Source organism: Peromyscus californicus, unplaced genomic scaffold (assembly GCF_007827085.1).
Source record: "Peromyscus californicus insignis strain IS unplaced genomic scaffold, ASM782708v3 Scaffold_6__1_contigs__length_162567912, whole genome shotgun sequence".
In the NCBI taxonomy this organism is placed as follows: domain Eukaryota; kingdom Metazoa; phylum Chordata; class Mammalia; order Rodentia; family Cricetidae; genus Peromyscus; species Peromyscus californicus.
In genome coordinates this window covers 52713827-52729569 of record NW_026294584.1, presented here as the reverse complement: position 1 = coordinate 52729569, position 15743 = coordinate 52713827, and the positions used below count along the sequence as shown (strand labels likewise).

General features: G+C 37.6%; 1 protein-coding gene across 7 annotated transcripts in view; it reads left to right on the top strand.

Annotated features, from left to right (window-relative positions):
• The window catches only part of Braf (B-Raf proto-oncogene, serine/threonine kinase), a 141899-nt gene that overhangs the window by 99824 nt on the left and 26332 nt on the right, over positions 1–15743 (top strand). For all 7 annotated transcript variants that reach the window (XM_052720369.1, XM_052720366.1, XM_052720364.1 and 4 more), the window contains 2 exons: positions 8690–8774; positions 9447–9623. In XM_052720369.1, the coding sequence (XP_052576329.1) occupies positions 8690–8774; positions 9447–9623 (262 nt within the window). The remainder of the gene's footprint in view (positions 1–8689; positions 8775–9446; positions 9624–15743) is intronic.

The following is a 15743-nucleotide window of genomic DNA, read 5'->3' as shown; positions in this document are numbered from 1 at the left end:
TGTCTTTTTCTTCTTCTTTCTTTCTCTCTTTTTTTTTTAAACAAGAACCTTAAATCTAATCTCCTTTGCTTAGCCTTTTTTCTAACCCTTGACAACAACTTGTAACCAACCCCCTAAACAATGAAAATTATCCCAGACCCAAAACCCATTAAAAAGACCAAAAAACCACCCGCCCCACACCACCTCTTTGGGAATGTGGGTGTCGTATTCTTAAAATTGCTTCCTGCTGGGTATGGGCGAAATTATCTTTATCCTGAAAGAAAAATTTTAGGTTAATTGTCAAATTGTAGGAAAGGTAACCATATCCTTCATTATCCAGTCTGTGTATAATGCCAAAGTTCAGGGTTTATCTCAAGTCCTTATTCAAGTAGTCTTTGAGACTGGATCATCTCAGCTAGTCATCTCAAAATTGCTCTGAGCACCTTGTAGTTCAAAGCTGATCTGTAGATGATGTTTGTGAGCTTAGTGATATTATTATTGTCCACGTGGAATTGGTGTTGTTGTGGGGCCCCAACTTCTTCCTGGAGACTTCAGTTGATATTAGGCCTGGCCGTGATTTCCTGCAGAAAACTGATAAGAGACTCGAACACAAAGACATATATATGCAGCTAATTGAAGCCTTTTTTCTAGAATTAATTAGTACTCTATATGACCATTCATATCTTAACAAAGTTTAAAATATATATATAACTATATATCTATATATATTAATCTTGTAAATTTTGATATGAAATTTATATTTTAAGAAAAGTTTTAAAGAATCAGAATAGAATCAAAGAGTTGAGATTAGTAATAGAATAGTCCCTTACTTAATTTGGCTTTTCTCCTGTCCCATAGCAGAAGATGGCTCTTTTATTCTGGCATGATACAGGGGGTTTGCATTTTCCTTTTAACAACATGCTTGAGTTTAAAGAAGGAGAGAGCCATTCTCCAACTCTAAAGTCAGCTTTAAATTTTAATTGAACTGGGACTCTTAGAAGACCAATAGTGTTAAATTTTTAGAGAAAAGCAGAAACAAACATTTAGGAAGACATAAAATTTTTTAGATAATATATACCCATACGCCGTTTCACTCTGTTTCCTGGGATAGATGATTTGTCCCTTTTCTTCAGTTGTCTCATTTGTCCAGTGTTCTTCAGATTCCTTAACCTTCATTCTCCTAAAAGACAAAAACAAAAACCTTTCCCCAAGACTAATTTTGGGGATGTTCCTTTTTGGCAAGTTATTATCTGATTAAATGAAAAGACATGTGTTACTGGTAAGTTAGTTTAATTTGGATGTTCATGCTGGTTGATGAACTATCACCTCCTCTAATTAAGAGGTTTCTCTTGTTCAAATCGAACCTTTATCAATTTTGATGGTACCCACAACTTATCTTCTCCTGTAGAAACAAAAGCAAAACCTCGTCCCCAACGTAACACATACCCTGGTTTCCATTCTGAGGTCAGCACATCCTTAAAGTATATAGGCTGATTTAATTCTGTAGTTTTTTCTATTATCCAATGTCTCTCTGCAGCTGTTGTTCCTTTCTCATTGGCATTAAGAAAATTCAAAGTTAATAGAGCATTATGCAGTCTGTTTCTGGGGGTTTTTGTTACCCCTTTCTGTTTATTTAGCATATCCTTTAGAGTTCTGTTTGATCTTTCTACAATTGCTTGACCTGTAGGATTATGTGGTATGCCTGTAATATGCTTTATATTGTAATAAGCAAAAAACTGTTTCATTTTAACAGAGACATATGATGGAGCATTATCAGTTTTGATTTGTGCAGGTATACCCATGATGGCCATAACTTCGAGCAAATGAGTGATTACAGAATCAACTTTTTCAGAACTCAAAGCAGTTGCCCACTGAAATCCTGAATAAGTATCGATAGTGTGGTGTACATATTTCAGTTTTCCAAATTCTGCAAAGTGAAACATGTCCATCTGCCAGATTTCATTCCTTTGAGTACCTTTTGGGTTACATCCAGCTGGTAATGGCGTTTGATTGTAGAAGGAACAAGTAGGACATTTCTTTACTATTTCTTTGGCTTGTTGCCAGGTTATGGAAAAATCCTTTTTTAAACCTTTACTATTGACATGATGTTTTTTATGAAATTCTGAGGCCTCCAGCACATTTCCTATCAATAATTTATCAGTCTCATCATTGCCTTGTGCTAGAGGGCCTGGCAGACCAGTATGGGATCGAATGTGAGTTATATATGAAGGATGACTCCTTTTCCTGATTGTATCTTGTAATTGAATAAATAGTGAAGTTAATTCTGAAGCATCAGGGATAAATTCTGCAGTCTCAATATGTAATACTACTCTTTCAGCATACTGAGAGTCAGTTACTATGTTGAGAGGTTCTGAAAAATCCATTAATACCAACAGAATAGCATACAATTCTGATTTTTGAACTGAATTATAAGGACTTTGAACCACTTTACTTAAATTTTCTGATTTGTAACCTGCCTTTCCTTGTTTGTTGGCATGTGTATAAAATGTACGAACTCCAGATAGGGGTTTTTCCCGTACAATTCTAGGCAAGATCCAATCAGCTCTCTTTATAAGATCAATTCTATCGCTTTTGGGATATTTGCTGTTAATTTCTCCCAAAAAATTACTGCAAGCTCTTTGCTAAGGTTCACTTTCTGTCCATAATTTTTCAATATCCTCCTTAGTTAAAGGTACGACAATTTCTGCTGGGTCTATTCCTGCTAATTGACGAAGTCTCAATTTTCCTTTCCAAATCAAGTCAGAGATTTTTTCCACATAAGTTTTTAATTTTTTATTTGGTTTATTTGGTAAAAATATCCATTCTAATATAATATCTTCCCTCTGCATTAATATTCCTGTTGGAGAATGCCTAGAAGGTAAAATAACCAAAATGCAATCCAGCTTTGGATCAATACGATCCACGTGCCCTTCATGTACTTTCTTTTCTACCAAGGCCAATTCTTTCTCAGCTTCAGGTGATAATTCTCTTGGACTATTTAAGTCCTTGTCACCTTCTAAGGTTTTGAACAAATTATGCAGTTCATCATTTTTTACCCCAACAATAGTTTGTAAATGAGAAATATCTCCAAATAATCTTTGAAAGTCATTAAGAGTCTGTAGTCGATCTCTCCTAATTTGCACCTTTTGGGGTCTAATTTTTTGTAGCTCTATTTTATATCCTAAATAATTAATAGAATCTCCTCTTTGAATCTTTTCAGGAGCAATTTGTAATCCCCAGCAAGGCAAAATTTTCTTTACTTCTTCAAACATTCTTTCTAAAGTATCTGCATTTGAGTCAGCTAATAAAGTATCATCCATATAATGATAAATTATAGATTTAGGAAATTTTTTACGTATCACTTCCAATGGCTGTTGTACAAAATATTGGCACAAAGTTGGGCTATTCAACATTCCCTGTGGGAGTACCCTCCATTGAAATCTTTTAACCAGTTGAGAATTATTATAAGTAGGCACTGTGAAAACAAATCTTTCTCTGTCTTTTTCTTGTAAGGGTATTGAAAAGAAACAGTCTTTTAAATCAATAACTATGAGAGGCCATCCTTTTGGTAACAGAGTAGGCAAAGGAATTCCAGATTGTAGAGAGCCCATTGGCTGAATTACTTTGTTAATTGCTCTAAGGTCTGTTACCATTCTCCATTTACCAGATTTCTTCTTAATAACAAATACAGGAGAATTCCAAGGGCTGGTTGATTCTTCAATATGCTGAGCATTTAACTGTTCTTCCACCAGCTCTTCTAAAGCCTGAAGTTTCTCTGTTGTTAAAGGCCATTGCTGGACCCATACAGGCTTGTCTGTTAACCATTTTAAAGGTAGAGCTGTTGATGTCTTTGGAAGATCATCAGTTGTTGTGCCCTGTTCTTGTATAATATGGATGCCTGGTGACCATTCAGAATATTGCCTTCTAATATTTCTCTCAGAAACATGTGCTAGTTTATGATTTGTTTCTGAGATTGGAGGGATGTTAATCTGAGTATTCCATTGTTGTAACAAGTCTCGACCCCACAGGTTCATAGCTATGTTAGCCACATATGGTTTTAATTTTGCTCTCTGTCCTTCTGGACCTATACATTCGAGCCATCTTGCACTCTGTTTCACCTGAGATAATGTCCCAATTCCTAACAGTTGAATGTTTACCTCCTGAAGAGGCCAAGTTGGGTGCCAAAATTCTGGTGCAATTATGGTAACGTCCGCACCTGTGTCTACCAGACCAGACAACAAAACACCATTTATTTTTATCGATAATTTTGGTCTTTGTTCATTAATAGAAGTTTGCCAAAAAATTTTCTTTATGTTTTCTCCTGAATTTTCTATTCTCTCTGTTTCATCATCCTGACCAGCATGACTTATTCCAATAGGCATTTGGTTATTTAATTGCTCTGAGTTGGGGTTTCCTCTATGACTGCAGGAAAGGTTTGAACTGGATTTGCTATTGGGGCCTGCATGAGGCCCCTCTGGGAGTTTCCCGAAGACTGAGGCAAAGGATTACCCTGTCTGTCCCTTGTTGATCTACACTCGTTGGTCCAGTGTTTTCCCTTACCACACCTTCTGCATACTCCAGAAGGAAGGGGCAGTCTGTTGCCATTGTTCCTTGAAGAAACATTGTTTCTAGGAATGACCTGTTTACAGTTCCTTTTCAAATGTCCTTGCTTTCCACATCCAAAACATCTAACATTCCTCAAACCTTTTGAAATTGCTTCTCCTACCCACGTATCATCATGCTCATGAGCTTCAACATTAACCGTGTCTCTAATCCAATCTTCCAAAGGTGCAGATCTTGCCTTTAATGGCCTGATTATTGTTTTGCATGCTGCATTCTCATTCTCAAAGGCCAAAGATTCAATTATTATCTTACTAGCTTCTGAATCCGGGACCATTCTCTTTACTGCTGAAGCCAGTCTTTGTAAAAAATCTGTGAAAGATTCTTTTGGGTCTTGTACAACCTTTGTAAATGACTCAGTTTTTTTTCCTGGTTCCTCAACTCTGTCCCATGCATTCAAGGCTGCTGTTCGACATAAAATTAGGGTTTGGACATCATATAAACATTGTGCTTGTGCTGAAGCATATTGACCTTCTCCAATAAGCTGATCCTGGCAGACTTGTATTCCTTTATCCCTCCACTGTTTTTCTATGTTTTTAGCTTCATCCTTGAACCAAGTTAGCCACTGAAGCCTTTGACTGGGTTCAAGAACAGCTTGTGCCAGCTCCCGCCAATCCTGTGGTACAATCCTATTATATGTTGACCAAGAGTTTAACATTTGCTTTACATATGGGGAATGCATGCCATAAGATACTATTGCCTCCTTAAACCTTCGTAAATCTAACATTTCAATTGGAGCCCAAATATTTTGTGTAGTCATTTGATCAGGCAACTGCTGTATGGTTACTGGACAAACTAAGGGTGACTGTGTGAAAACAGGCTTTCTTTCTGTAACCCTATGATCCAATCTTGAAGCAACTTCACTGTTAGTTTCTTCTGTCTGAGTTTTTACAGGTTTATCAAGTTTTTCTAAAGCTGTCATCCTGGCACTTAAATTGACTATCTTTTTAAATAGTAAAATGAGAATAAACATAGTAATAAAATGCATAATTCGGTCAACATTAATCTTCTCATATAGCTGTTCCATTGTCAGACTGTCTAAAATTGCAAACAAAGCCCAATTTTCTTCCAATGAACACAGAAAACCCATTTTTTTTTAAATGTGGAAAAAAATTTCTCTTTTAAATAGTTTCCTTTAAAATATTCGATATGTTAAGTGACTTACCAAGTCCTCGTAGAACAGTACCAATCCGAGGGAATTTCAAAACAGCCTCCTAGTGTCCGAGGTGTGAATCCAGAGAGAGAGAGAGAGAGAACACGCAAGAACCGTAGCCACAAGTTCTGCCTAAGAACTTGAATCCAGCCACGTGTTCCCGCTTGAGCCTAGTCAAGCCTTGGCTCTGGCTACCTTAAGCTCCAACCACGTGCGTTGGCTTTACAGGCAGGGGCCCTGTTCGGCAGGGCAGGCCTGAATTGTCTGTAGCACCGGCTTTAAGCAAGTAGCTCAAAGTTAGTCTGGCCTGAGGCCAAGCCGGCCTGGGCCTGGGCTAGGGAGCCGGCCGCCCTGGCGGGAGACCGGACCTGCCGCCAAGCCAAGTTAAGCGGTTTTTAATGGATTCTTGTCACGTTGGGCGCCAAATGTAGATGTAACCAACGGTCTTATTAAATAAGAAACACAGAGCCGATTCAGAGAAGAAAGCCAAGAGGTCAGAGCTAAGAGCCTCACCCTTCCTGATTCAGGGATCCTCTTCAGCCAAGAGAGCTCTCCGAAAAAAGGGGACCTACTTCCTGTGTGTGTCTTTATATAGTCTAGCTGTTCTGCCTTCTCATTGGTTGTAAACCCAAACATGTGACTGCCTCGTCACTGCCTGAATGTACCGCCCTCCAGGTCCTTAAAGGCGTGCGCCACCGCCGCCATGCACTTGCTATGGCTCTAATAGCTCTGACCCCCAGACAACTTTATTTATTAACATACAATTAAAATCACATTTCAGTACAAGTAAAATACCACCACACCTTTTAGCTGTGGCAATGATGGATTTTATTTTCCTTAAGTCTAGTCAAGCCATGTAGAGTCATGTTATTTAAAAGGTGTACTGCACTGCTGTTTACATGGACATTTTGTGTGGGTGCTTTAAAGTGCCTTGCATCAGGGATTAGGATCAGTTGAATTATTTTTCTCATGGGATTATGTAAAGCATGTAACTAGATACTGCTTTGGTATATAACTGTTGTAGCTTTACCATAGATTTCCTTGAGTAGAGAAATATCTTTAAATTATGACACTCTGGAGAATGGGTGTGAGGATCTTCCGATACAGCCCAGTGCTTTTCATGGAACATGGCAAATGAGTAGTAAATGTTGATGTATCCTGCACATAACAGGATGGGGTTTTCTTCATTATAATATTGAGATTTTAAATTCTTATGAAAGTCTTGGTGGTTTTTACAATAAACATTAAGAATGGCTATGCTTAAGGAACAAGCTTTTCTGTAGAAAGACTTAATGGTATTCTTCCTTGCTTTAAACCTGAAGACCGTTTACTTTCTATTATATTTAACTTGTAGAGTAATACATGAGGAAAATCATAAAAACTTGAATATTTTATTTAAAAAAATCTATATAAAAATATTAACATTATAAAAATGCTATGTGAATTCTCATAAGGTTATCATTTCATATGCATTCATTAAGTATTTATATTGCATACACAGATAAACTTAGGATAGATACATATATGTGTATATATATATACATACGTGACAAGGGTTATTTCTGAGTGCCATAATTATGAGGAATTTTTTATTTATGCTTTCCTGAAACATTTAAGTAGTAAACAGTATTAAGTGATATAGCTGATAGAATGAATAGTATATTACTTTGATAGTTAAGAAAAAGATAGATAGTGGTTTTATGTATATGTATACCTATATTATTTATAAGTGTTCAGATAATTGAAATTCACCAAGTGAATACATTTGTGATTAATAAGCATAACACAGCCTTCTAGAAGGTCCCCACGTGCCCTCTTCATTCACTCTCCTTGCAAAGATAACTAACATCTTGACTTAAGTAGGATATAATGTGTAATCTTTTTGTGTGTGGCTCCTTTTTTTCAATATTGTAAGGTCCATCAATGTTGTCATTCATCTCTGAGTAGTATTCCACTGTGTGACTGTAACGTGATTTCTCCCATCTGCTGTATAATAAGCATTTGGATAGTTTCCAGTTTGGTGCTATTCTGAATGATGCTACAGTGTATATTTTTAGTATATGCCTTTTGAAGAACATATGTATGCTTTTTTTTACTGGCTATATGCCTGGGAGAGAATTCTAGAACTACACCATATGCATGCTTACAGTTTTATAGATCTCCCATCAATGCTGTCAATTGATTGTACCAGTACACATCTGCTAGCGGTGTGTGAGAGTTCATTTTAAGCCTGGCCATGGTGGCGTACGCGTTTAATCCCAGCAGGAGGTAGAGGCAGGTGGATCTCTGTGAGTTTGAGGCCAGCCTACAGAGAGACTTCCAGAACAGGCAAGGCTACACAGAGAAACCCTGTGTCGAAATAACCCCCCCAAAAAAAGTTAAAGTATGATTATAATTTTTAATAATTTTCCAGTCAACATTGTAATAATCCATAAGTTTTGGAGAAAAAATTTGCAAGTTTTTATTTTAAGCTAAGCTCCATTGGACCTGTTGTCCATAGTTTCAGCATTCATTTAGTAAATAATACCTCATTTAGCATAGTCAAATAATTACAAAAATTCTCTGAGTACTTAATAGGCTAAACGAAATTCCCAGTAGAAAAAAAAGTTGACTATATTTTAGCTTATATTTTGAAATAGTAGTATAAGAGTATCACTGTTAGTTGCTTTGTGTGGGGTAGTAGTGGCACATGCCTTTTCAGAGGCAGGCTGATCTTGGTGAGTTCAAGGTCAGCCTGATCTACAGAAGAAGTTCCAGGATGACCAGAGCTGTTAAACAGAGAAACTCTGTCTCAAAAAACCTTTTAAAAAAAAACAGGAAGAAGAAGGAAAGTACAGTTTATTATTAGGTAGTTAAATAAAACTGTGACAATTAGCAAAAACACCCAATATTTCATATTTTATAATTTGAAACTGTGGAATAACAATTTTCTTTCAGGCGATGTGGCAGTGAAAATGTTGAATGTGACAGCACCCACACCTCAACAGTTACAGGCCTTCAAAAATGAAGTAGGAGTCCTCAGGTGAGCTTGTAGATTACTGCTTTCCAGTGAACTCACTTCAAGTAGAGAAACAATGTGTCTATGTACAGTTTGTGTTGATAATGTTTTCCTGATGTGCAGTATCATTTAGTACTGTTTATAGAAGACATATTCCTAGACTGAATTAATGGAAACAGAAAGTGTCTGATCGTGTATAATGATAGTTCCATTTAGGAAAATAATACTCTAAAAATTCTAAATGTGTCAAAACACATTTAAAATTGTATTAGTCCTGGGATAAGACTTCTATAGGGAAGATTCTGGAGTTACAATTTTGTGTGAGAGAAATGCTTGGCAAAACTAAGATTTCAATGCAGAGAAGGCTATTGTATTCAAGAGGGTACATAGGTCCTCTTACATTGCAGAGAGCAGAACAAGGAAGCTAGTTGTTGAGGTTAGAGGAAAATAGTTTTGCTTTCACATAGGAAGACTTCCTAATATGTCCTAATAGAACCACTTAAACAAAAGCACCCTCTACTTCCTTACTCAATATATTTGAATAATATATTTCTGAATAGAGTTGTAGGTTCGACTAGATAACTACGGGTTAACCTTATGTTGTTTCTAGTACTTTTTACTGAGAGCATAGTATTGGTAGACTGATTGGGCTCTCTTTAAAGAATTGTTACTCATTGTCACATTTCTTTTTTACAGGAAAACACGACATGTGAATATCCTACTTTTCATGGGCTATTCAACAAAGCCACAGCTGGCTATTGTTACCCAGTGGTGTGAGGGCTCCAGCCTGTATCACCATCTCCACATCATTGAGACCAAATTTGAGATGATCAAACTTATAGATATTGCTCGGCAGACTGCACAGGGCATGGAGTAAGTTCAGTTCTGTTAAACCTTCATACATGACTTTTTGAGAACCACTTAAGGATACTTTAAAGGCCCTAATAATACCTCTTGTGGGATACATTCTAAGTTTCTGTGCAAGGATACTAACTAATAACTAGTACTAGCTTATTAAAAAAATAATATTTCTTGCCAGGCGATGGTGGTGCACGCCTTTAATCCCAGCACTCGGGAGGCAGAGCCAGGCGGATCCTTGTGAGTTCGAGGCCAGCCTGGGCTACAGAGCAAGATCCAGGACAGGCACCAAAAGTACACAGAGAAAACCTGTCTTGAACAAAAAATTAATAATAATATTTCCCTAGTTCAGCCTTTAAAGTATACAATGAGTGTAGTATTTGATGAGAACTTTACAGTTGCAAATGATGATTAGCACTCAGTGATTTATGTGAACAGTAGTACAGAAAAGCAGGACCCCCCTCCAAAAAAAAAAAAAAAAAAGCCATTACTAGTTAATGGAAAATATGTGACTATTATCTGTGCTTTCAAATAATTTTCTCTTGCATGCCTGTATTTTCTGCTGCAAAATAGTTATTAAAGTTTTAAATGAATATCTATATTCTGATCCCAGTTGAGGACTTCAAGTTGAAACATAAATGTCTACTGAATTTTGCTTTATAACTCAAAAGATACATGTTGTAAGATTTATATAGGTTAAAATTAACTGAGGCCAGATGTACTGGTGCACTCCTTTAATCCCAGCCCTCAAGAGGCAGAGGCAGAGGCAGGCGATCTCTGTGAGTTCAAGGTCAACCTGGTCTACAGAGTGAGTTTCAGGACAGCCAGGGCAACACAGAGAAACCCTGTTTCAAAAAAAAAAAAAGAACTGGCTCAAAAAGAATTTTTGCATAAAACTCTTTAAGTGGAATCAAACAGTTGGAAGGTAAAAGTTAGGGCTGCAGATATAGTTTAGTAGTAGAGCACTTAAGCACCAACCCTAGGGGCAATCCCTAGCACAAAACAAAAAAGAGAAAAATAACATTTTAAAAGTAATTAGCTGAGGCCAGGCTTGGTGATACATGCCTTTAATCCCAGCATTGGAGAGGCAGAGGCAGGAGGATCTCTTTGAGTTCCAGAACTAACTAGAGAGACTGTCTCAAAAAAAGCACTTAGCTGAAAACAATAAAATATAAATTTGAATGAATATAAATTCATCTATGAATAGATGAATAGTTTAAAAGTATGTCTTAACTAGTATGCAAATTGATTCTGTGTGCATGTATTAGTATGTCATTTAGTCTTTAAAATATTATAAAGTAGATATTTTAATTTCCCCTTTACAGGTATGGGCTTTTTGTTGGAGGGGTGGGGTTCTAGACAGGGTTTCTCTGTGTAACATCCCTAGCTGTCCTGGAACTAGCTTTGTAGACCAGGCTGGCCTCAAACTCACAGTGATCCGCCTACCCCTGCCTCCAGAGTGCTGGGATTAAAGACATGCGCCACCACCGCCAGCAGAAACAGGCTTTTAAATAATTTGTATAAGTAACCTGTTAGGTCTCATATTTAGCAAAGTTACTTTAACTTAAGATTTCAGAGAAAAAAAAAAGGTTTCAGACTAGTTTTCCCATAACCACTTATGCAACCTTTACATCATAAAATTGGAACAAAAGAGTAAAAGTGAATATGTCTTAACACCTACAACTCTTCCCTCAAGATCAGTTACAGGAAATAAGTATGAAGACAGGTCTCCAAACCATATCTGATTCCTCAACTTTTTCACCTTCCCTCATTCAAAACTAGGCAGTAACTTACAACAAGCCTGTGTCTAACCAAAATGCTTTATTACTCATAGTGTCTTAGTCACTGTTCTACTGCTGTGAAGAGACAACCCTTATAAAAGAAAGCATTTAACTAGGGCATTCTTACAGTTCCAAGACTCGGTCTGATATTCAATAACATCCTTAACTTCTCTACTAGCAAAACAAGCTCAGTCTTTCAACAAAGCAAGTTTAATCTATTCAAATCTAAAAGAGTGTATTTAAAAAAAAAATTTTTTTTTTCTGGTTTTTCGAGACAGGGTTTCTCTGTGTAGCTTTGGAGCCTGTCCTGGAACTCACTTTGTAGACCAAGCTGGCCTCGAACTCACAGAGATCCACCTCCCTCTGCCTCTGCCTCCCGAGTGCTGGGATTAAAGGTATGAGTCACCACCACTTGGCCAGAGTTTACTTTTTATTACCAGTTTAAAATTAATGAAAAAAAAAAACCACAGTGCATTTTTCCATTTCTTTTTTTTCCCTTCCAATTGAGATGGTAATTTGCATCTGCTCAAATGTACCAATATAAAGTCTTTGACAGATTAAAAACTCTTATTAAAATTACTAGGTAGGTTTTGGGTTAAAGTGACAGATTTTTTTTTTTTTTGTCTCTTCAACCCCATTAAAACTACAGTAAGGAAATATTTTCATGAAGTCTAAACTAAAAAGGCAGACAGAGAAAGAAGACAGTAGTCACACTTTTGAAAGTTGGAAAGCAAGTGGAGAACTGATGATGGGCTTTAGGAGAAAGCAAAAAGACTAAATCATTAATTGCCAATGAAAAGCATCACGTGTACGTCACAGAACTTTCAAAAGTATACAGAGATTGGTTTCAGAAATTGTCAGTTCCTGCACTGGGAAAGCTATTTTGTGAATCCCTCTCCTAGCCAGTGCCACTGGCAGAAGGACTTTCGGAAATGCCCATCTCTGGCTGGGGAATTCTGCTGTGTCTAGGACTTGGACATCTTTCCAAAACAGCGGGACTGGGTGGCTGGGAACTTACCAGATGATGGTCAGCTGTGCTGCCCAGTGCACACAGTTTTGCGGGGGAGGGGGCAGTGTTAGGAATTAGACCTAGGGCCAATCCCTAGAACAAGTGTTCTGCCTGTTCTCTTTTTGATTCCCAGATATCAGTAGCCAAACCTGATTTCTTCCTACAAGTCCAGCCTTCTCTAGGAAATCTTACCAGACCAGGAGGAAAGAGTGTCACTGTACAATTGACAAACAATGAATCAGACAATTTACTAGTCTCCCATTTAGTCTGAATAAGACAAATTGTCTCTCAATCACCAGACATTAGAAAAGAAGTCTGATAGAAATGAAAGGTCAAAACATACCAGGGTGGGGTGCACTGGGAAAAACAGATCCATGAAAGGAGAGGTTACCACTCTCACCAAGAGAATAATCTATTAGTTTCCTAGGGGAGATTAAGAAACAAAAAGACTTTTACATTAAACAAGATGCTTTCTGCTGGGCGATGGTGGCACACACCTTTAATCCCAGCACTCAGGAGGCAGAGCCAGGTGAATCTCTGTGAGTTCGAGGCCAACCTGGTCTACAGAGTGAGTTCCAGGAAAGGCTCCAAAAGCTACACAGAGAAACCCTGTCTCAAAAAACAAGATGCTTTCTAAAAAAATTTGTAGCCAGGCATGGTGGGTGGCATGTGCCTATGACCCCAACACTTGGGAGACAGGCAGGAAGATTGTCTAATCTACATAGCATGTTCCAGGCCAGTCAAAGCAATGTTCTGCCTAAAAATCATTACCATTGAATATCAAAATGTTTAAGTGTTGATAATGTAGCACATTGGAAATTATACCCTTTTCATTTATTTTAACCTTTAAATGTTAATTTAAAATTCACAAGGAGTTATATAGTTTGTTAGAATTCATTTGAGTTGTCTTCAGCAAAAGAAGTTTAAAACTACCAGGCAGTGGTGGCGCATGCCTTTAATCCCAGCACTCGGGAGGCAAAGGCAGGCAGATCTCTGTGAGTTCAAGGCCAGTCTGGTCTACAGAGTAAGTGCCAGAACTCCACAGTGAAACCTTGTCTCAAAAAAACAAAAAAAAGAAGTTTAAAACTATTACACAATTTTGCTGATTGTAGTAGCATACATTGCCTGTAACCCCTAGCACTTGGGAGCTGGAGGCAGGAAGTTCAGAGTCCAAACCAGCTTGTAATATGTGAGAACTTGCCCAAAACAGCAACAACATGCTATCTGGTTCAATATTAGTTTGTCTGTTGTTATATTGCATAGTTCAGAAAAGGAGATGCTAAGATAATTTTTTAACAAACTGAGTTGTATAAATTTACATAAGTAATTCAAACAATACCAGTTTGTATAAGTAACTATTCCCCCTGTTCTGTCATCAACCCACTAAAGTATATATCATATTTGGGTATTTGGGGTTTTGTTTTTGCTTTTTTGAAATAGGGTTTTACTATGTAGCCCTGGCTGGCTTGGAATTCACTGTGTAGACCAGATAGGCTCAAACTTACAAATTCCTCCTGCCTCTCTGCTTCACTAGAATGGGGATTAAAGGCATGCAATACAACACACACGGCCCATATTTGGATTTGTTTAAGTGTTGGATATATGTATTCAGTTTTACAGTGTGGAAAAAAAATAAATTTAAAATCAGTTCTGTACCTCTCCAGCTATTTCATTTCATTTGTACTTAAGACTCTTATATCAACTGCCTGCTCAACATGTCCGCTTGATTGTCTAATGAGATCTCGAGTTTACTAGATCTAAAACTCAGCTGCCGATCTCTCTAGCCTGTTCTTCAGCACTGTTCTTGCAGCTGCTTATCTCAGACATTATACAGTGATCCTTGAGTCCTTTCCTTTTTTTCCCACCACAAACCAATCTGTTACCAACATTGTATCTGATTTTTGATACTGTGTTATGAGACAGGGTTTCTCCTTATAGGCCTGGCTGTGCTGGAACTCACTCTGTAGACCAGGGTGTGTACCACCACACCCAGCACTCAATGTGTCTATTTTTAAAGAATATCCAGAGCCTTATAACTTCGTGTCACTTATTTAGGTCATCTTCCTATTCAAGCTCCCATCCGCATACCTGAATTATCTATCTCCCAGCTTCCACACTTGAGTACCTCAATTTAGTTTCAACACAGCAGCATATTTGGCCCTGTTAAAACAGATTGGGTTGGGGCTAGAGAGATGGCTCAGAGGTTAAGAGCACTGGCTGTTTTTTTTCCAGAGGTCCTGAGTTCAATTCTCAGCAACCACATGGTGACTCACAACCATCTATAATGAGATCTGGTGCCCTCTTCTGGCTTGCAGGCAAACGTGCAAGCAGAATACTGTATACATAATAAATAAATAAATCTTAAAAAAAAAAAAAAAGCTAGATTGTGTCGGGCGGTGGTGGCGCACCTTTAATCCCAGCACTCGGAGGCAGAGGCAGGCAGATCTCTGTGAGTTCGAGGCCAGGCTGGGCTACAGAGTGAGTTCCAGGAAAGGCACAAAGCTACGAGAAACCCTGTCTCTAAAAACCAAAAAAAAAAAAAAAAAAAAAAAAGAATCACAGACCTTCAGAGGTGAAGTCGGGGTAGGTCAAGGTCTTCTGTGGTTATATAATGAGTTCAAAGCCAGCCTGAGCTACCTGATTCCCTGTTTCAGGAAGGAATTTTAAAAGATGGAAGTGACAAAACAGATGATTTGGGGGGAAGAAGACAGACAATTTGGGGGGAAAATAACAAAATTGGACTTTAGTGGGAGATTTCAAATATTACTGTAAGACTATAGTAATCAAGACAGTGTGGTATTTGTATAAGTATATATATAAATCATTGTGGAATAGGAAGCTTAGATATAGATCCAATATACAGATTTTCATTTGATTTTTTGTTGTTGTTCTTGTTCTTGTTTTTGTTTTTGTTTTTCAAGACAGGGTTTCTCTGTGTAGCTTTTCGCCTTTCCTGGATCTTCCTCTGTAGACCAGGCTGGCCTCGAACTGATTTTTTTTTTTTTTTTTAACCAAGGTGTTGATGCAATTCATGAAGACAGTTCTTCAACAAATGTTGCTATAACCGGAAGAGATTCATATAGAAAAATTAAACCATTATCTGTTAGATGGCACAAAACAAACATTTATTTGAAGTAGGTTAAAGACAAAATCTAATATTTCAAGTAACAACAGAGAAAACCCTTGTAGTATAAAGATAAGCAGTGATTTCTTAGAACACAGAGGTAAAGGAAAGAAAGAAATGGCTTGAAGTACATCAAAACTTAAAATTAATTTTCCTCGGGGCTGGAGAAATGGCTCAGAGGTTAAGAGCACTGGCTGTTCTTCCAGAGGTCCTGGGTTCGG